At 44.0% G+C, this 16,457-nt stretch overlaps 1 protein-coding gene across 3 annotated transcripts; it reads left to right on the top strand.

The window, feature by feature from the left end:
- Window positions 1-10,838: 10,838 nt before the first annotated feature.
- On the top strand, window positions 10,839-12,165 carry LOC112660226 (TATA box-binding protein-associated factor RNA polymerase I subunit D-like). Of its 3 annotated transcripts, XR_007404224.1 has the most exons (3): window positions 10,839-11,795; window positions 11,881-11,961; window positions 12,016-12,165. XR_007404224.1 is itself a non-coding variant. In XM_025447729.3 (2 exons), the coding sequence occupies exon 1, from the start codon at window positions 10,935-10,937 to the stop codon at window positions 11,751-11,753; it is 819 nt and encodes a 272-aa protein (XP_025303514.1). In that variant the 5' UTR covers window positions 10,839-10,934; the 3' UTR covers window positions 11,754-11,795; window positions 11,962-12,165. The 3 variants fall into 3 exon arrangements, 2 of the variants coding, with proteins under 2 accessions (XP_025303514.1, XP_025303498.1); XM_025447729.3 differs by lacking the exon at window positions 11,881-11,961 and having other exon boundaries at window positions 11,962-12,165; XM_025447713.3 differs by having other exon boundaries at window positions 11,881-12,165.
- Window positions 12,166-16,457: the final 4,292 nt, after the last annotated feature.

Genomic DNA, 16,457 nt, shown 5'->3' with positions numbered 1-16,457 from the left:
TTCTTTCCCCAGGAGCCCAGTGCAAATGCAGCAAGTGTTTCTTAGTGACACCTTTGGAGATGGTGGAAGGTGGTGATGCACCCATGGATTTCCAGCAGAGATGTCTAAGCAAGATGTGTGCATGCATGCTTGCATGTGTGTGAAATCATGTACCTCAGAAGGTGGAAGCCATTGTTCCTGCTGACAGGAACCATCCGCTACTGTCGTCTTTCCTGTCTGGTGGATGCTGGCAGACATGAAGCTTTCAGGTGCACCCACCATACAGCATGGTGATTGGAGGATGGACACCCCATCCTGACCAGCTCTGTTCTTGGCGAAAGGACTCGGCCTTGTGACCCTTGCCCTTTGCCCCTGACCAGACGTACCCTCTGTAGTCAAACACGTTCCAGGAAAGTGAGGCATTGATTCCCAGGTGCCTTAACGTAGCCTTTCTTTATCCACAAACAAGCAATGCAGCCTGGATAAGAGAAAGAGTGGAGGTCACGATAGTCATACTGGAGGAAGAATACATCAGTGAGCACATGTCCCTATGATGCAGTCACTGACCCAGGATGCTACTCCCCTCATCTCAGTGTGAGCAGTCCCCTAGCCAAGGCGAGGCTGGCCACATGTGCAGGGTGGTCGAAGCCATCATCCTCAGGTTGGGCTCCCGACTCCCCACCTAATTTGTGTGTTGGCCTCTGCCTTGGGTGGGCAGCATGGTCCAGGTCTCTGCTTCCCGGAAGGGTTGGCTGAGAGAGTGCTGGCAGGGACAGCAAGGCAGAAGGAGTGTGGCATGAGTAAAGAGATGTGGGCATGAAGACAACTGCCTCTCACTCCACTTTGGGCAAGTTTATTAAACCTTTCTGATTTCAATTTCTTCACCCTGCAGAATGGACATGATAGTCCTCACATCATAGCATGGTTGGTGAACAGTAAGTGGGAGAGTGTGACTTTGAACAACAGCAAAGACCCGTTCTAGGGTGTGAGTGTCCTCTCAACCAGATGAAGAGGCTGGCGAGGCAGGGCCTCCATTCTCTGCTGTGGCCTGGGCCTGCACAAGTGCCACTGTGGTGAGACCCATGAGAATTTTGAGAGCTCTGCTGAGGCATCTGACTTGTTTCTTGCCTCTGAGAGACCCCCCCCTGCCACCACCGTTGTTACCCTTTGTGATTTCTGTGATGGGAAAAGTAGTGTTTCTCTTGGCCTGCGAGCCAAGAAAGCAGATGGAGACATCGGTCATTGTGCCCCTAACTGTTCGTATTAGGAGTCTGGTTGGTTGCAGAGCAGAAACCCCAGCCTTAACAACCCTGGGCACCCTGCCCTGCACAATACTCCTTCCCCAAGGCACACAGAGGGTGGAGGAAGTACCATTTATTGAGCACAGTACCAGGCAAAGTATGGGTTAGGGTGCTATAACAAAGAGACCCCCAAACAGTGTGGCTGCCACAAGATAGAAATTTATTTTTCCCTGTTAGAACAATCTGGAAGTAAGCAGCCTCAGCTGATAGGTGGCTCTGGCATGGGATAGCCAGGCTTCTTCCCTCCTGTCACCCGCCACACTCTGGTCTTGGTGCAAGATGACTGGCCAGGGTATCAGACGAGCCCCCAGAAAGCAGCTGAGAGGCAGTGTGTTCCATTCCCTTCACAAGTCAGTCTCCTCATGTCTGTTTGGCCAGAACCTAGTCACATGGCCTCATCCACCACAAGGGAAGCTGGAAAATGTGGTCTTGATCTGAGAGATTGTGTGCACAGCTAAAATGCAGGGGTTCCACTACAGGAGAGTGAAGCGGAGCATAGGAGCTGCCTTTCCACTGTGCGTGCATGCGCCACCCTAGCGCCGGGCGTACAAGGGACCCTGTTGTCCTCCTGAAACCTGGCAGAGTGGCATCTGTGCAGCGTGCGAGAGTCATGGGGGGCCCGGTGGGTCTGCTGACCTGTGGCTTTTTCCACATTCTCAGAGTGGGTGTCACTGACAGGCATGAGACCAACAGCTGGGCTTCCAGGGACAGCAGGGGTCTCAGAGGGAAACCATGGGAAGGAGGAGCTAAGATGCTTTTGCTGACAAGCCAAGGCTGCAAATGGCAGAGTCCTGACTCATGGATAAAAGTAAACAAAACGAAACCTCATCAGGTCATCATTGTCTACTGCTGGATAGAGCCCGGAGTCTTTACACGGGCCATGGGGGCTGAGGAACAGAGGCAGAAAGGCTTCTAGGGAATCGTAGTTTTTCTTGTGCCCCGCATGTTCAGAGTATCCCAGGCCCTGGGCAGTGGGTACAGGGGAGATGCTGGGAGGAATGGGTATGTTAGCCTGGACAGCAGTTGGTGTGGCTAGGTCTTTGAATGTCACATAAGGGGACCAAGAGTGAGGACAAAGTCTACCTTCTGTGTGACAAACACCAAGTCTAAATGGAAAAAGACCACAGGTGACTGGGTGACGGGCACTGAGGGGGGCACTTGACAGGATGAGCAGTGGGTGTTATACTACATGTTGGAAAATCAAACTCCGATAAAAAATGTATACATAAAAAAAGAAAAGAAAAGAAGACCACAGGTGGAAGGGGGCAGCATTTGGAAGGGTCAAGGAGAGCACGTACCTCAGCCATCCAAGGCAGGAAAGGCATCGCTGGAGGTTTCCTATTACTGTCCATCTGCTGGGAGGTCACAGAGCATGCTCAGGTTGGAACGGAAGAGCAACAGGACGGTGCAGAAAGAGGGGAACCTGGGTGGCTCAGCGGTTGACCGTCTGCCTTTGGCTCAGGTCCTGATCCTGGGGTCCTGGGATCAAGTCCCATATTGGGCCCCCAGCAGGGAGCCTGTTTCTCCCTCTGCCTATGTCTCTGCCTCTCTCTCTGTGTGTCTCTCATGAATAAATAAATAAAATCTTAAAGAAAGGATGAGGGAAATCGCAATGAAACAAAGATGGCAACAGAGTTAAAGCTTGCTTTGGTACAGCAAGCAGGACAAGCGAAGTCCAGATACTATTCAGAACTAGTGGAGAAGGAAGGGTGGAAATGAGATACATAGGTATGGAGGGCAGAAAACACAGCACCAATAGCTGGATACCAGGAAGTCTGGATCAGACTCCAGAAAAATAACATATGTACTAATATATAGCACATGTACTCTACTAATATATAATATACTATTATATAACATATAACACACTAATATGTAAGATGCATAATATACTAACAATACACTGATATATAATGTATATAATATAATAATATATAACACATAATACACTAATATATGATATATAGTAATATGTAATATATGAACATATATACTAATATATGACATATACACTGATATAATATAGTATATAATTCTGACCATATACACATATAAGTGGAGGACTGGGAAATCATCTCACTCTTGGAGGACAGGAGAACGTAGTGGTGGCTCCTAGAGGCATTTAGTTGGAATGAGGCCGTGTAAGCTCAGAGGGCCCCTCTGAACTTCAGAATCCTTATCTGTGAAGTGAGTGTGATAACTCTGACCCGTGGGTTCTGTGAAGATGGAGTTAATTATGTTTAAAACAACAGACCCATTGCATGGTGGACAAGAGGGGACAATGAGTGATAAGGTGGAAAGGAGAAAAATGCAACAACTGAAGAGGAGCCTCCCAGTGGAGGAGAGCATCTGAGATAAGGATGCAGGAGCTCAGAGCAGCCATATCTCATAAGGTCCTGCTGCACGCTGCAGCCCTGTCGGTCCTGCGTGGGAAGGGCCCCCCCGGGAGCCTTGAAGAACGAGCCTATTTTAAGAGATCTGGACCCTGAGACCAAGAAACTCTCCAACTACCATTGGTTCTTCCCTGTCTCAGCTCACCTGTGGGGGGACTCTCAGAGCCTTCCAGGCACGAGGACAGGCCAGCATGTGCCTCTGATAGAGACCCAGGGATGCTCCCCAGGGCTGTTCATTGCCCGCTTGTTCCCAACGTTAGTTCTGGGAACTGGGCTCAACTCTGTGCTGCTGGCACAGGTGAGGAATGGGATCACCATAGCTCTCATCAAAAGATGACATCAGAGACATAACCAACTGGGAGATGAGCAGAAGGAAGAGCTAGCATAAGAGCAGGGAGGTCATAGCGGGACATATCTAAGAATGAAAATACATTTATGTAGAGCCGAGTCTAGATACTTGCAAATGGGTTTTAAAGTCAAAAGACAGATGTCAAATACTGTAACAGACAAAGAAGGACAGTTTGCAAGGAAGAAGTAATAATGTAATACCAGTCAGTAATCTGGCTCTAAAGGCCCAGGCTGTACAAACAGACTCGAAGCTGTGTGAATGCTTGAGGAACGCCAGTCATGAGATGCCTCTGTCCCCAAGAAGTCTTGGCCTCTTAGAAGAGCAATTCAAATCAGTCACATTTCTTGATATCCTATTTTATATCACCCTGTTCCCTGAAAAGTCTTTGTCTGGTGCACACATCGAATACGTGAAGCCAGGTGCAATTTCTATTGGGTAAATTGGTAACTAATTGAATGATTGTCCCCAGAGGGCTCAACTCAGCTCGAAAGAAGAATGAGGGCCACCTCTCTGGTCCCACAGCAAAGTGGATGGCACAAAGGTCCCACAAAGCCCCCGGACAACAAGGTAGACACTCCTGCTGGCTTGGGGCTGCTGCAGGACAAGTGAATGCCCCCTCAGAGGATGTTCCAGACCCGTGTTGCTCCATACAGAGTGAGATGCATTCTGGGACACCTGTGCCTTCCTCTCACTCTAGCTGACTTGTTTTGCAAGTAGTGTTGATGCCCCCCAGTGACTCTTTCTACCACAGCACCAGTTTGTCACACTTGACCCCTCCAAGGGTTCTAAGAGTCCAGCCCTTCTGGCCAGTGCCATCTGTGTGACCTTCCCTGGAGGTCTGTGGGGCACCTTAGCCCCGATGGTTTCCCTTGGAAAATACCTATTTGATGCTTCTGTTGAAATAGTGTAAAATAAATTATATACTAAGTAGTATTATAATAATATAATTTATAATATATAAGCAATATAGTTATAACATATTTTAATATATAACATATAATATACTGTATATAGCATATACAATATGCTGTATATAACATATACTGATATAACTATAATATGATACTATAGTAACAATTACATAATAACTATATGCATGCAGATAGAGTTTAGAGAACACAACTGTATTATATAGTGTTATTTATAATTTAGATGATAGAACTATATGGTATAAAATACAACCAGAGACTAAACTGTACTTACCTGCCACCTTCTCTGTGAGGCACCCAGGGTTTGCTTCTTGAATCTGTCCCTTTGCCACCTTTCTCTTCCTCCCAGGACATTAAATTCCCCACCTCTTTAAATGAACAGAAGAATTTAGAGCCAGACTCTGGGTTCCTATAACTCTCCTTGCCTCCATTTCTTCACCTGTGTGGAATGAGAAGGGTCCCCCTCTCATACACAGGTCATTGTGCAGACAAAATGAATTAAAACGTTAGATGTACTTAGAGGAGCATCTGGCAGGGAGCAGAAGCTGTTATTGCTGGTGTTATGTTTATTACTACTCATTGTTACTCGAGTACTCCCTCAGTGTCCCCATCTGCTTCACGCTGAGAAACATAATAAGACATTTCTGTTAAATGAACACAGTATTCTTCCAACAGACATTTGTCAGATCAGACGTTCTCCAGCACCGACGTCTTGGTATCTAGTGCACAGATGGGTCTAGCAGAGGACAAGCTCATTCCCTCCGCAAAAGGATCATGGGGCTCTTTGTAATCGGTGTCTTCTCAGAGTTCATTCACAGACCATTGAATACTTAACACTAGGAAGAACTATAAGCCAATGTGTTCAAGCCACTGCTGTTTAAGTATCAAGCAACAAACAAGATAAACCCAATCAGAAATTGTAGTGGCTTTAAAAGGTCATGTACATCTCACAGGTTTTATTTGCGTTTTCCTTAACAGGAAGCTATACATTCAATGCCAGACACCTGGGAATACTACCTGGGCCCGGATTCTTTTATGCCTTCACTCTTTCCACCCCCACAGAGAGGCAGGCCTTGCAACCATGAGAAGGATCCCCTAATATATGCCCTGGTCTTGTGAGGCCTGAGACTTGAGGGTAGTGGCCTGTTCCCAGGGGTGCTTATACTCTTGGATAACTGAGCAGTTAAGTCTCACTTAAAAATGACAGGTGGATATTCTGGGCACCCTCTGGTGGAGGCTGATGACTCTCAAGTTTGTGTTCATGAAGTTGAGGGTGAGGGAGGATCTTAAGGGCCTCTTTTTCTCTCCCTCCACCCCCTGTTGCCATGTTGACACTGGCCTCCAGTGGGTAGGGGCATGCTATCTCCTGAAATCCATTCATATCAGTTCACATCTGCCTTCCACCTCTCCTGCTCTTCCTACAAGAGGATGCTAGACAAATTTACTGTGTCTAGGGAAAAGTTCTCAGGCTGCTAGAGACACTGGGTCTATAGGGTCTATAGCAGTGTATATATACTGCTGTGTATAGCAGTGTATATATACTGCTAATAGTATATATATATATATAATATAATATATATATATATAATATAGTATATATTATGTAGGGGTCCCATAATAACACCTGTATTCACAAAGAACAGCACACTCCCGGCACACACACAAACATAAAGATGACCTTGATATTATTTGTGAAGACCTTGCCCATGACAACAACAACAAAGAAAGACAATAGAAGAAACAGGGTGATCTGTACATAATGAAATTATCCAGATAGTCAGAGAGCAATCAACTGAAGATCCACCAGGATTCGTGAATGCTCACTTAGTGACCAGATGCAAGATAAACATGTGGAATTAGATTACTTACATGTCATTATGTCAGGTATCAATTGCTGCATAATGGCCAATCTCAAAAGTTGGTGCTCTAAAACAGCAGTGTTTTAACATTATAGCTGATGTATCTGTGGGCTGGCCAGGGGTCCACTGATCTAGGCTAGCCTCACTCATGTGTCTATGGTTCGGCGAGGAGTTCTGCTCTAACTCGAGCTAGGCTGGGGCAGTTTAGCTGGGTCCAGCGGGCCAGGTGGGGCATGTTTTCATAGTGGAAGCAGAGCTGGGATCCCACATGATAACCGCTAATAGTGGTGGCCCCTAAACCTGGTGAAGGCAAGAGAGCAAGCTCCAATGTACAAGCCCATTTCAAATTTCTGCTCGTGTCCTCTCCATTACATCCCATTGACTAATGTAGGTCATGTGGCCTAGTGTCAGTGGGTGGCAAGGTTGACTGCCCCAAGTGAGAGCAGTGTGAAGTCATACAGCAAAGGGCATGGATAAATAGAGCGATCATCACTGGTGCCAACCATACGCTCAAAACCAACTAAAGCTATAATAAGGAGTAGTATTCATCACTTTAACACAGCAGGAAAAATCACAAACAACGTGGCAGTAAACTGATCAAAAATGTCTAAGAATATATAATAAAACTTTAATGGAAAACATAAAAAGACTAAATAAGTGACTGAATAGAATTGCCTACCATTTTTCCTTTATCAGAGACTCAGAATTGTAAAGATGCCCATTTTTTTGTCATGTTAATCCATCCTTCAACGCAATTCCAGTACAAATCCTAAGAGGACTGCTTTTAATGGAACTTTACTTGGTTTTAATGTTTATCTAGAAATGTAAATGTACAATAGTACAATACAATTTTGCATCATGGTGGTGCTGGTGGTGGTGCTGGGGTGAGTAGCCTGCCTTAGGAAGTATGGAAACATCCTATAGAAGTAAGAGTTTTAATAGGTGGCATTAGAATTGACAAAGGCAAATAAGTCACAAAGCAGGATAAATATTCTAGAAAAAGACATGAATATATACAGGATTCAATGTAAGATACATTTAATACATGGTAGTGGAACTAGTTATTCATAAGGCATGAGGAAAGGTAAAACTTTACTTCACATGATATGCGCAAAATTCATTCCAGATTAAAGAGCCAGTTATTAAAGTACAAGAAATAATAAAACAGAAGCCAAAATGGAAATGATAGTTTTGACAGCAACATTTAAGATCTTGATTTAAGAATAGACGATTATGGGGGATCCCTGGGTGGCTCAGCGGTTTGGTGCCTGCCTTCCGCCCGTGGCATGATCCTGGAGTTCCGGGATCGAGTCCCGCGTTGGGCTCCCTGTATGGAGCCTGCTTCTTCCTCTGCTTGCGTCTCTGCCTCTCTCTCTCTGTGTCTCTCGTGAAGAAATGGATAAAATCTGTTTTGTTTTTTTTAAAGAATAGACAACTATGGATAAGGTTAGAAGGACAAGAATTAGATGTAGAGAGAAATGTGTGAGCTAAATGATCCAAATATATCTGAAATGCCTATAAATTAGTGAGTAAAAGTAAGAATTCCAACAGAAAAGTGTGCAATAGAAAAAAATGCCAAGTGCCAAATAGATATAGAAGATGTTTGACTTTGGAAATACACAGGGAAAGATAAAAATAGCAATCTATCCTATTTATGCTGACTAGATTGAACAAATGTAGAAGACTAACAATATATCCAGAGTGGGGAAATTCTCACTGTTGACTGCAGCACAGTGGTTTTTTGGAAGACAATTTGGAAGAATTTATCAAAATGTAAAATATGCTTATCCTTTTACCCAGCAAACACAACCCCAATTAAAAATCTGCGTATGGAGGGCATTATGATCATAGTGATCACAGTGAACACTGCCATATGGTATACTTGAAAGTTGTGAAAAAAGTAAATCCTAAGAGTTCTCATCACAAGGAATAAAACATTTGTGTCTTTCTGTATGTATATAAGGTGGTAAATGTGAACTAAACTTACATTGTGGTAAGCGTGTCGCAATAAATCAAGCCATTGTGCTGTACATCTAAAACTTACACAGTGCTAGGTATCACTTATATCCCAACACTGGAGTGGAAAAGAACACTTAAGGAAGATATTTTAAAAATCCACATACAAAGATATATGTACAAGTTTGTTCTTTTTAACGTTATTTAGGACTGCAGATGGTGGGGAACAATCTAAAAACTTACTAGTGGAGAATTGGGTAAAGTATGGTGCCCAGAAACTAGCTCTTTTAATTGGTTGGCAGCGAGATGGTCACAATTAGTTATAAGTTACATGTATAAAAATTATGCATAAAGTTTTAATTTTTAGAATCACCCTGTGCAGAATGGCTGGAAGGCTTGGTAAGGGTGGTAGGACCTAATTAAGGTATAAACACCCATGACATGACTGCAACTGACAGAGGAACAGCAAGAATATGGAGAGACACACTTGGGGGAGGACGCAGGCCCTAAGAACCACGGAGTGAGTCCAATCCATGAAGGAGCATCTCCTCTATCAGCAAAATATACCTGGAATATGACCACTCCTCCCACCCACTGGGGCCCAAGCCACCCATGTCCTCTTGCACAGACTGTTGCAGTAGGTCCCGGTGACTTTCCTACTGTGGCCTCATACCCACAGCACAGCAGCCAGAAGGATCCAGATAAAATCTATCTGATCGTGTCCCTCTTCTGCTCAGAACCTTCCAGGGGTTCCCCTGTTTCACTCAGAGGAAAAGGAAGACCTCGTAAAGCCCTACAAGGGCTGTCTGCCTTGCGCCACATGGACCTCACCACCTACACTCTTCTTCATCCACTCCACCTACTCTGCTGTTCTGGGAAAATAGCTCTCGCCTTGTGGGCTTTGCATTGACTGTTCCTCTGCCTGAGGCGCTCTTCCCTCAGCTGTCGCACAGTTTCTTCCTCCTCTCCTTAAGTCTGTGCTGAGATGTTATTGCATTGGGAAAGGACTCCAGTTTGTGTCTACCTTCATGTCTTAGTCTTGATAAACCATAAACCTGGTTGTGCAATGTGTTCAAAGGGCAACTTAGGGCATTCAGGAACCCTCTGTAACTATCTTTGCAACTCTTGTAAATCTAAAATATTTCAGAATAAAACCAAACAATAGTTACGCCCACCAGCACTCCTTATCCCTCTGTGCTCTTGATCTTTCTCCACAGCACTTACCACCTTCCACATCATGATTTACTTCTGTGTTCACTCCCTGCTACACTGCTCCATTACTACAGGGTTTGCCATAAACTCATATCCTGGAACAAATATCATATTTGTTCTGTATTTGGGCACTACATATTTAATGGTAAGTTATCTACCATTAATACATGTTTGGTTAGTTCCCAAATGTTTGCCGTCAAAAATACAGCTGTAAAATAGAACATCTTGCACACATAGTTTCATACACAGATTTTTAAAAAAGATTTTATTTATTTATTCATTAAAGACACACACAGAGAGAGAGGCAGAGACACAGGCAGAGAGAGAAGCAGCCTCCCTCTGGGGAGCCTGATGTGGGACTCAATTCCAGGACCCCAGGATCATGACCTGAGCCAAAGGTAGATGCTCAACTACTGAGCCACGCAGGTGCTCCCATACACAGATTTTTAATGCTGGGCCAAAGGGTAGGCACATTTTAAATTTTGGTTAACTTTTGCCAAATCATCATTCAAAAAACAATTACACTAGAAACACGATTTACCTATTTATCTGTTCCTCACTAGAACATACGCTCCTTGGGAATCAGGGGTTTGCCTGTTTTGTTTGTGCTATAAACCCAGCTTCCAGAACAAGTATTTGTTGAGAAAACAAAGTGGGTAGTAGAAAGAGCTATTGCTAAAATTGTTGAGATAAGATACAGAGGTTTAAATATATTATTTAAAGTTATAAAGATGGTGGGGTAGGCACCGTCTTTGGTTCCCCAAAGATGTCCATGTCCTAATCTGCAGAACTGGGAGTACATTCCCTCACAGCGAAAGGGACTCTGCATGTGTGATTACTTTAAAGATCTCCACCTGGTCCTTCCGCGTGGTTGTTGAGAACTCTGAAGCAAACAAGTGGTGAATACAATTTGGAGAGGACTTGGGAGAATAAGTAACGAATTTTCTCAACCTATAATGGCATCTAATTCAGCTGTAGAAATTGACAATGAAAGTGATAATTCTTCTGGTAGCAGCTTATTTAAGACCCAGTGTGTCCCTTACTCACCAAAACAGGGGCAAAGAAACCCTATTAGAAAGTTTGTTCGTTCATCTGGAGGTGTTGAAGCAAGGGATTCATCTAGTGACTCCTCTTTTGAACCAAGACCACTGACTTTAAAAGCTATTTTTGAAAGATTCAAAAAAAAGAAACGTAAAAAGAGGAAATATAAGCCAAAAGAAAGACCAAGGGGAAGACCAGAAGGAAGAAAAACCACTAGACGCTCCCAAATAAATAAGAAACAAGTTAAAGACAAAGGATCTGGGTTCCCATTTTTAGAATCTGAGAATGTAAAAAAGCCATTACCATGGAGAAAGATTTTAAGCTTTGAGCAAGCGGTGGCAAGAGGATTTTTCAACTACCTTGAAAAATTGAAGTATGAATACTATCTCAAGGAATCCTTGAAACAAATGAATGTTGGTGAAGATTTAGAAAGGGAAGATTTTGACAGTCGTAGATACAAATACTTGGATGATGATGGATCTCTCTCTCCTATTGAAGAGTCAGAAACAGTGGAAGAGGCTGCAACAACTCTTGAACATGATGATGGATGTGATATCAAATTGGTGGACAATAATGAATTCATAGTAAGTTCTGAAATACCAAAGAAAATGAATCTGTATTTAGGACAAGAGGAATATACTGAAGAAGCTGCTTCGTCTAAAAAGAGAGCATCAAAATCCAAAAACATGGGACAGAGGATAGAATGGTCTGAAAAGGAAGAGATAGGAATATGAATATTAAGGCTTTTCACTTGAAAACAGTGTCTGGACTTAAAGGTATTGGCGTATCCCAACAATCTGTACAGTTCTAGGGTGTGATAGTTTAGGGGTGAATACGATTTGAACTCATTCATGTTTAGAGGATGTTTGAGAACCAGGAAGATCATTTATCTATTTAGACCCTAAATGGGGCTCTAAAGAAATTGGACCTCAAAGATTACAGTGGGGAGTTTTTGAAGTATGTCCATATTCAAGTGGAGATCCGAGAAGACCTCTGGACAGTGACAGCTGTGGATTGAACAAAAGTTTGTTTTAAAAGTGCTATTTTGAAGATAATCACTCTGGCTTTGGTGGAACTATGGTGATTGGCGGCAGAAGGAATCACATGTCAAATATCTTAAATAAAAATTTTATTAACTTTGTCAAATATCTTAAATAAAAATTTATTAATTTTAAATAAAAAAAAAAAAAAAATAAAGATCTCCACCTGAAGAGGTGACCCTGGATTATCTGGTGTGCCTGATGTGCCCACAAGGGTCCATATAAGAGGGTCAGAAGGAGGTGGGACAGTGGAGGCAGAGGCCAGGAGGAGAGATTGGAAGATGCTGCTGGCTTTGAAGATGGAGGAAGGACTGTGGGTGCCTCTGGAAGCTGGAAAAGCAAAGAAACCTATTCTCCCCTGAAGCCTCCAGAAGGAATGCTGTCCTACTGACATCTTCATTCTAGGACTTGTGACCTCTGGAACTGTGTGAGAACGAATTGGTGGTGTTTTCAGGCACTGAGTTCATTGTAATTTGTTACAGCAGCAGCAGGAAATTAACCCCAGGTACCAGTAGAAGAAGCAGAATAAAAATGTGAGTCTCAAACATGAACTGTTGAGGAGATGGGAAGGAGAGAGGGGGAAGGTAAGGTTGCTGATACCACGTCTTTCCTAAGGGAACCAACAGAGTCCAGGGTCAGCAACTCCAGATGTGGGTTATTTCATATTTCTACTACACTTGGATGCAGTCTCTAGAAGGATGAAAACCAGACAGTTAGAAGAGGCTACCCTTGTACCTGCACCCCAATGTTCATAGCAGCTGTGTCCACAGTGGCCAAACTATGGAAAGAGCCCAGAAGTTCATCAACAGATGAAGGGATAAAGAAGATGTGGTACATACATACAATGGAATATTATTCAGCCATCAAAGAAAATGAAATCTTACCATTGGCAACATCTAGTGGATGGAACTAGAGGGTATTATACTAAGCAGAGTAAGAGTCAGAGAAAGAAAAATATATTATTTCATTCAGATGTGGAATTTAAGAAACAAAACAGATGAACATAGGGAAAGGGAAGGAAAAATAAAATGAGATGAAAACTGAGAGGGAAGTAAACCATAAGAGATTCTGAACTTTAGGAAACAAACAGGGTTGCTGGAGGGGAGGTTGGTGGGGGGATGGGGTAACTGGGTCATGGGCATTAAGGAGGGCACATGATGGAATGAACACTGAGTGTTATATGCAGTGGATGAATCTCTAAATTCTACTTCTGAAACTAATTTTAAAAATAAATGTAAAAAAAGAGGCTACCCCTGGAAGGGGATCGGGGGAAGGTGGCTAGGTTGTTACTTGCCCACTTTGCTCTTTGGTGCTCGTGGATTGATTATTGTGAGTGTATCTGACCACCATAAGAACGCACTTTTAAAACCTACTCTTGCATTGGTCTTCTGGAGAAGTGCATGATGTGATCCCAGCAGCGTGACCATAGGAACCCAGTGGCTACAGTAAGGTGCAGGCTGACTGGGACAGCCTACAGAGAGGATGTTGCACATGGGCCTCTGACAGCTCACAGAAGCATTGGCCAGAAGGAAGGGAATCCAACCAGGAAGGCAGAAAGCTTAGGCCAGGTGCACTTATGCCTACAGTGAGGCAGGGACTTGGCCCATGACACCCCTTCCCCCCCACATACACTGTGGACTATCAGCTGTATACAGGTCCAAGGGCACCTCTGTTCTCTAGGCCTGTGCCGGAATGTTCCAGTACAAGGCTGCATACCTGTGCATACATGTGTGCAAGTGTGTGCAATACTTGTGTACATAGGGGTGTGTGTGTGTGTGTGTGTGCAGGCATGCGCAGCCAGGGAAGTTCAGGCCGGTGTGTACAGGCGTCCATGCTCATCTGTGTGTGTGCACTCAGGATTGCACTGAATGTGCATAGGTGCAAATACATGTGAGCGTGCCTAGGCTCTCGTGCGGGCGCACGTGCAGTCACCAATGTGTCTCTGTGCGTGGAGAGCGCATGCAGGGCTGCCCGTTTCAGCTTATGCCTATATTTTCTTTGGTTCTCATGATTCAAAAACTCAGAGCTAGCATTTAAGAAATAAGACTTCACATAAAAAGCTACATGTTCAGCTTCTTTTGAAAACTGATGAGGCTGTACTGGGCTGTGTTCCTGAAGGGCATCTGCCAACTAGAGCCCATAGGCTCCGCCCTGCCCTGCCCCCTGGAGGGGTCATGTAACCTCTAGTTTGTCAGAGTCCTCACCGCTGCCTCCTGTCTCCCACATTACCTGCCTACCCATCTATATTACCTTTTTGGCTTCAATACAAGTTTGAGATTCTTTGATAAAGTCCCAACAATTGAATAGCAAGTTTCAGCCTGAGCAGCATCCCCATTCCTGCCCTCATTCACTTTCAGCCACTATGTCCATGCGGTCATTCTGTCCCTCCCCATGCTTCTCCTGATGCTGTCTTCCTAGTCTGCTATGTCCTCCTCACCCTGTGTCCCAACTAGTTTTACTCTTTCTTCAGCTGCACTTCAGATGTTCCCCTCCTCTGAGAAGTCTCAGATCTCCCCTGGCCATCAGTCACCCCTTCTCTTCTCCCTGACTTGCTGTGCTTCACTGCTGATTGTGCTGCTGGCAGGTGTACAGGAAAAGGTCATCTTATGAGCCGGGACTAGAAACCCTCCAAGGGAGAGAAATATCTTTGTTTGGGAAAACTGTTGATAAGCCCATGGTATAAAAGGAGAGGTATAATCACGATTAGGAGCCAAATCATTAAAAAAAAAAAAAAAGAACTAAACTCAACTAAAAATGAACAGCCTTGTTGAAAAACATGGGTCAAAAACCTGAAGAGACGTCTCATGGAAGAAGATACACACATGACAGGTAGGCATATGAGAAGATGTTCTCCATCATCTGTTATCAGGGACATGCAACCTAAAACCACAGTGAGACACCACTATGCACCTATTAAAATGGCCAAAATCCAGAACACACAAACCAAGTGCTAGAGAGGATGTGGAGCAAAAGGAACTATCATGCATAGCTGGTGGGATTGCAGTACCATGCAGCTACTTCAGAAGACACTTTGGCAGTTTCTTATAAAGTTAAACATATTGTTACCATGAGATCCAGCAATCACGGTTCTTGGTAATTACCCAAATGAACTGAGAACTTTTTAAAAATGTTTTTATTTATTCATGATAGTCACACACAGAGAGAGGCAGAGACACAGGCAGAGGGAGAAGCAGGATCCATGCACTGGAAGCCCGATGTGGGATTCGATCCTGGGTCTCCAGGATCGCGCCCTGGGCCAAAGGCAGGCGCTAAACCGCTACGCCACCCAGGGATCCCAAGAACTTTTTTTTAAATTTAATTTTTATTGGTGTTCAATTTACCAACATACAGAATAACACCCAGTGCTCATCCCGTCAAGTGCCCCCCTCAGTGCCCGTCACTCATTAATCCCCACCCCTGCCCTCCTCCCCTTCCACCACCACTAGCTCGTTTCCCAGAGTTAGGAGTCTTTATGTTCTCTCTCCCTTTCTGATATTTCCCACACATTTCTTCTTCCTTCCTTTCTATTCCCTTTCACTATTATTTATATTCCCCAAATGAATGAGAACATATAATGTTTGTCCTTCTCCGATTGACTTATTTCACTCAGCATAATACCCTCCAGTTCCATCCACGTTGAAGCAAATGGTGGGTATTTGTCATTTCTAATGTCTGAGGAATATTCCATTGTATACATAGACCACATCTTCTTTATCCATTCATCTTTCGATGGACACCGAGGCTCCTTCCACAGTTTGGCTATTGTGGACATTGCTGCTAGAAACATCGGGGTGCAGGTGTCCCGGCGTTTCATTGCATCTGCATCTTTGGGGTAAATCCCCAACAGTGCAATTGCTGGGTCATAGGGCAGGTCTATTTTTAACTCTTTGAGGAACCTCCACACAGTTTCCAGAGTGGCTGCACCGGATCACATTCCCACCAACAGTGCAAGAGGGTTCCCTTTTCTCCGCATCCTCTCCAACATTTGTGGTTTCCTGCCTTGCTAATGTTCCCCATTCTCACTGGTGTGAGGTGGTATCTCATTGTGGTTTTGACTTGTATTTCCCTGATGGCAAGTGATGCAGAGCATTTTCTCATGTGCGTGTTGGCCATGTCTATGTCTTCCTCTGTGAGATTTCTGTTCATGTCTGTGCCCATTTCATGATTGGATTGTTTGTTTCTTTGGTGTTGAGTTTAATAAGTTCTTCATAGATCTTGGAAACTAGCCCTTTATCTGATACGTCATTTGCAAATATCCTCTCCCATTCTGTAGGTTGTCTTTTAGTTTTGTTGACTGTATCCTTTGCTGTGCAAAAGTTTCTTAACTTGATGAAGTCCCAACAGTTCATTTTTGCTTTTGTTTCTTTTGCCTTCGTGGATGAATCTTGCAAGAAGTTA

This window comes from Canis lupus, chromosome 20 (assembly GCF_003254725.2).
Source record: "Canis lupus dingo isolate Sandy chromosome 20, ASM325472v2, whole genome shotgun sequence".
In the NCBI taxonomy this organism is placed as follows: domain Eukaryota; kingdom Metazoa; phylum Chordata; class Mammalia; order Carnivora; family Canidae; genus Canis; species Canis lupus.
The sequence above is the reverse complement of the archived record's forward strand: the minus strand, read 5'-3'. Positions and strand labels throughout refer to the sequence as shown.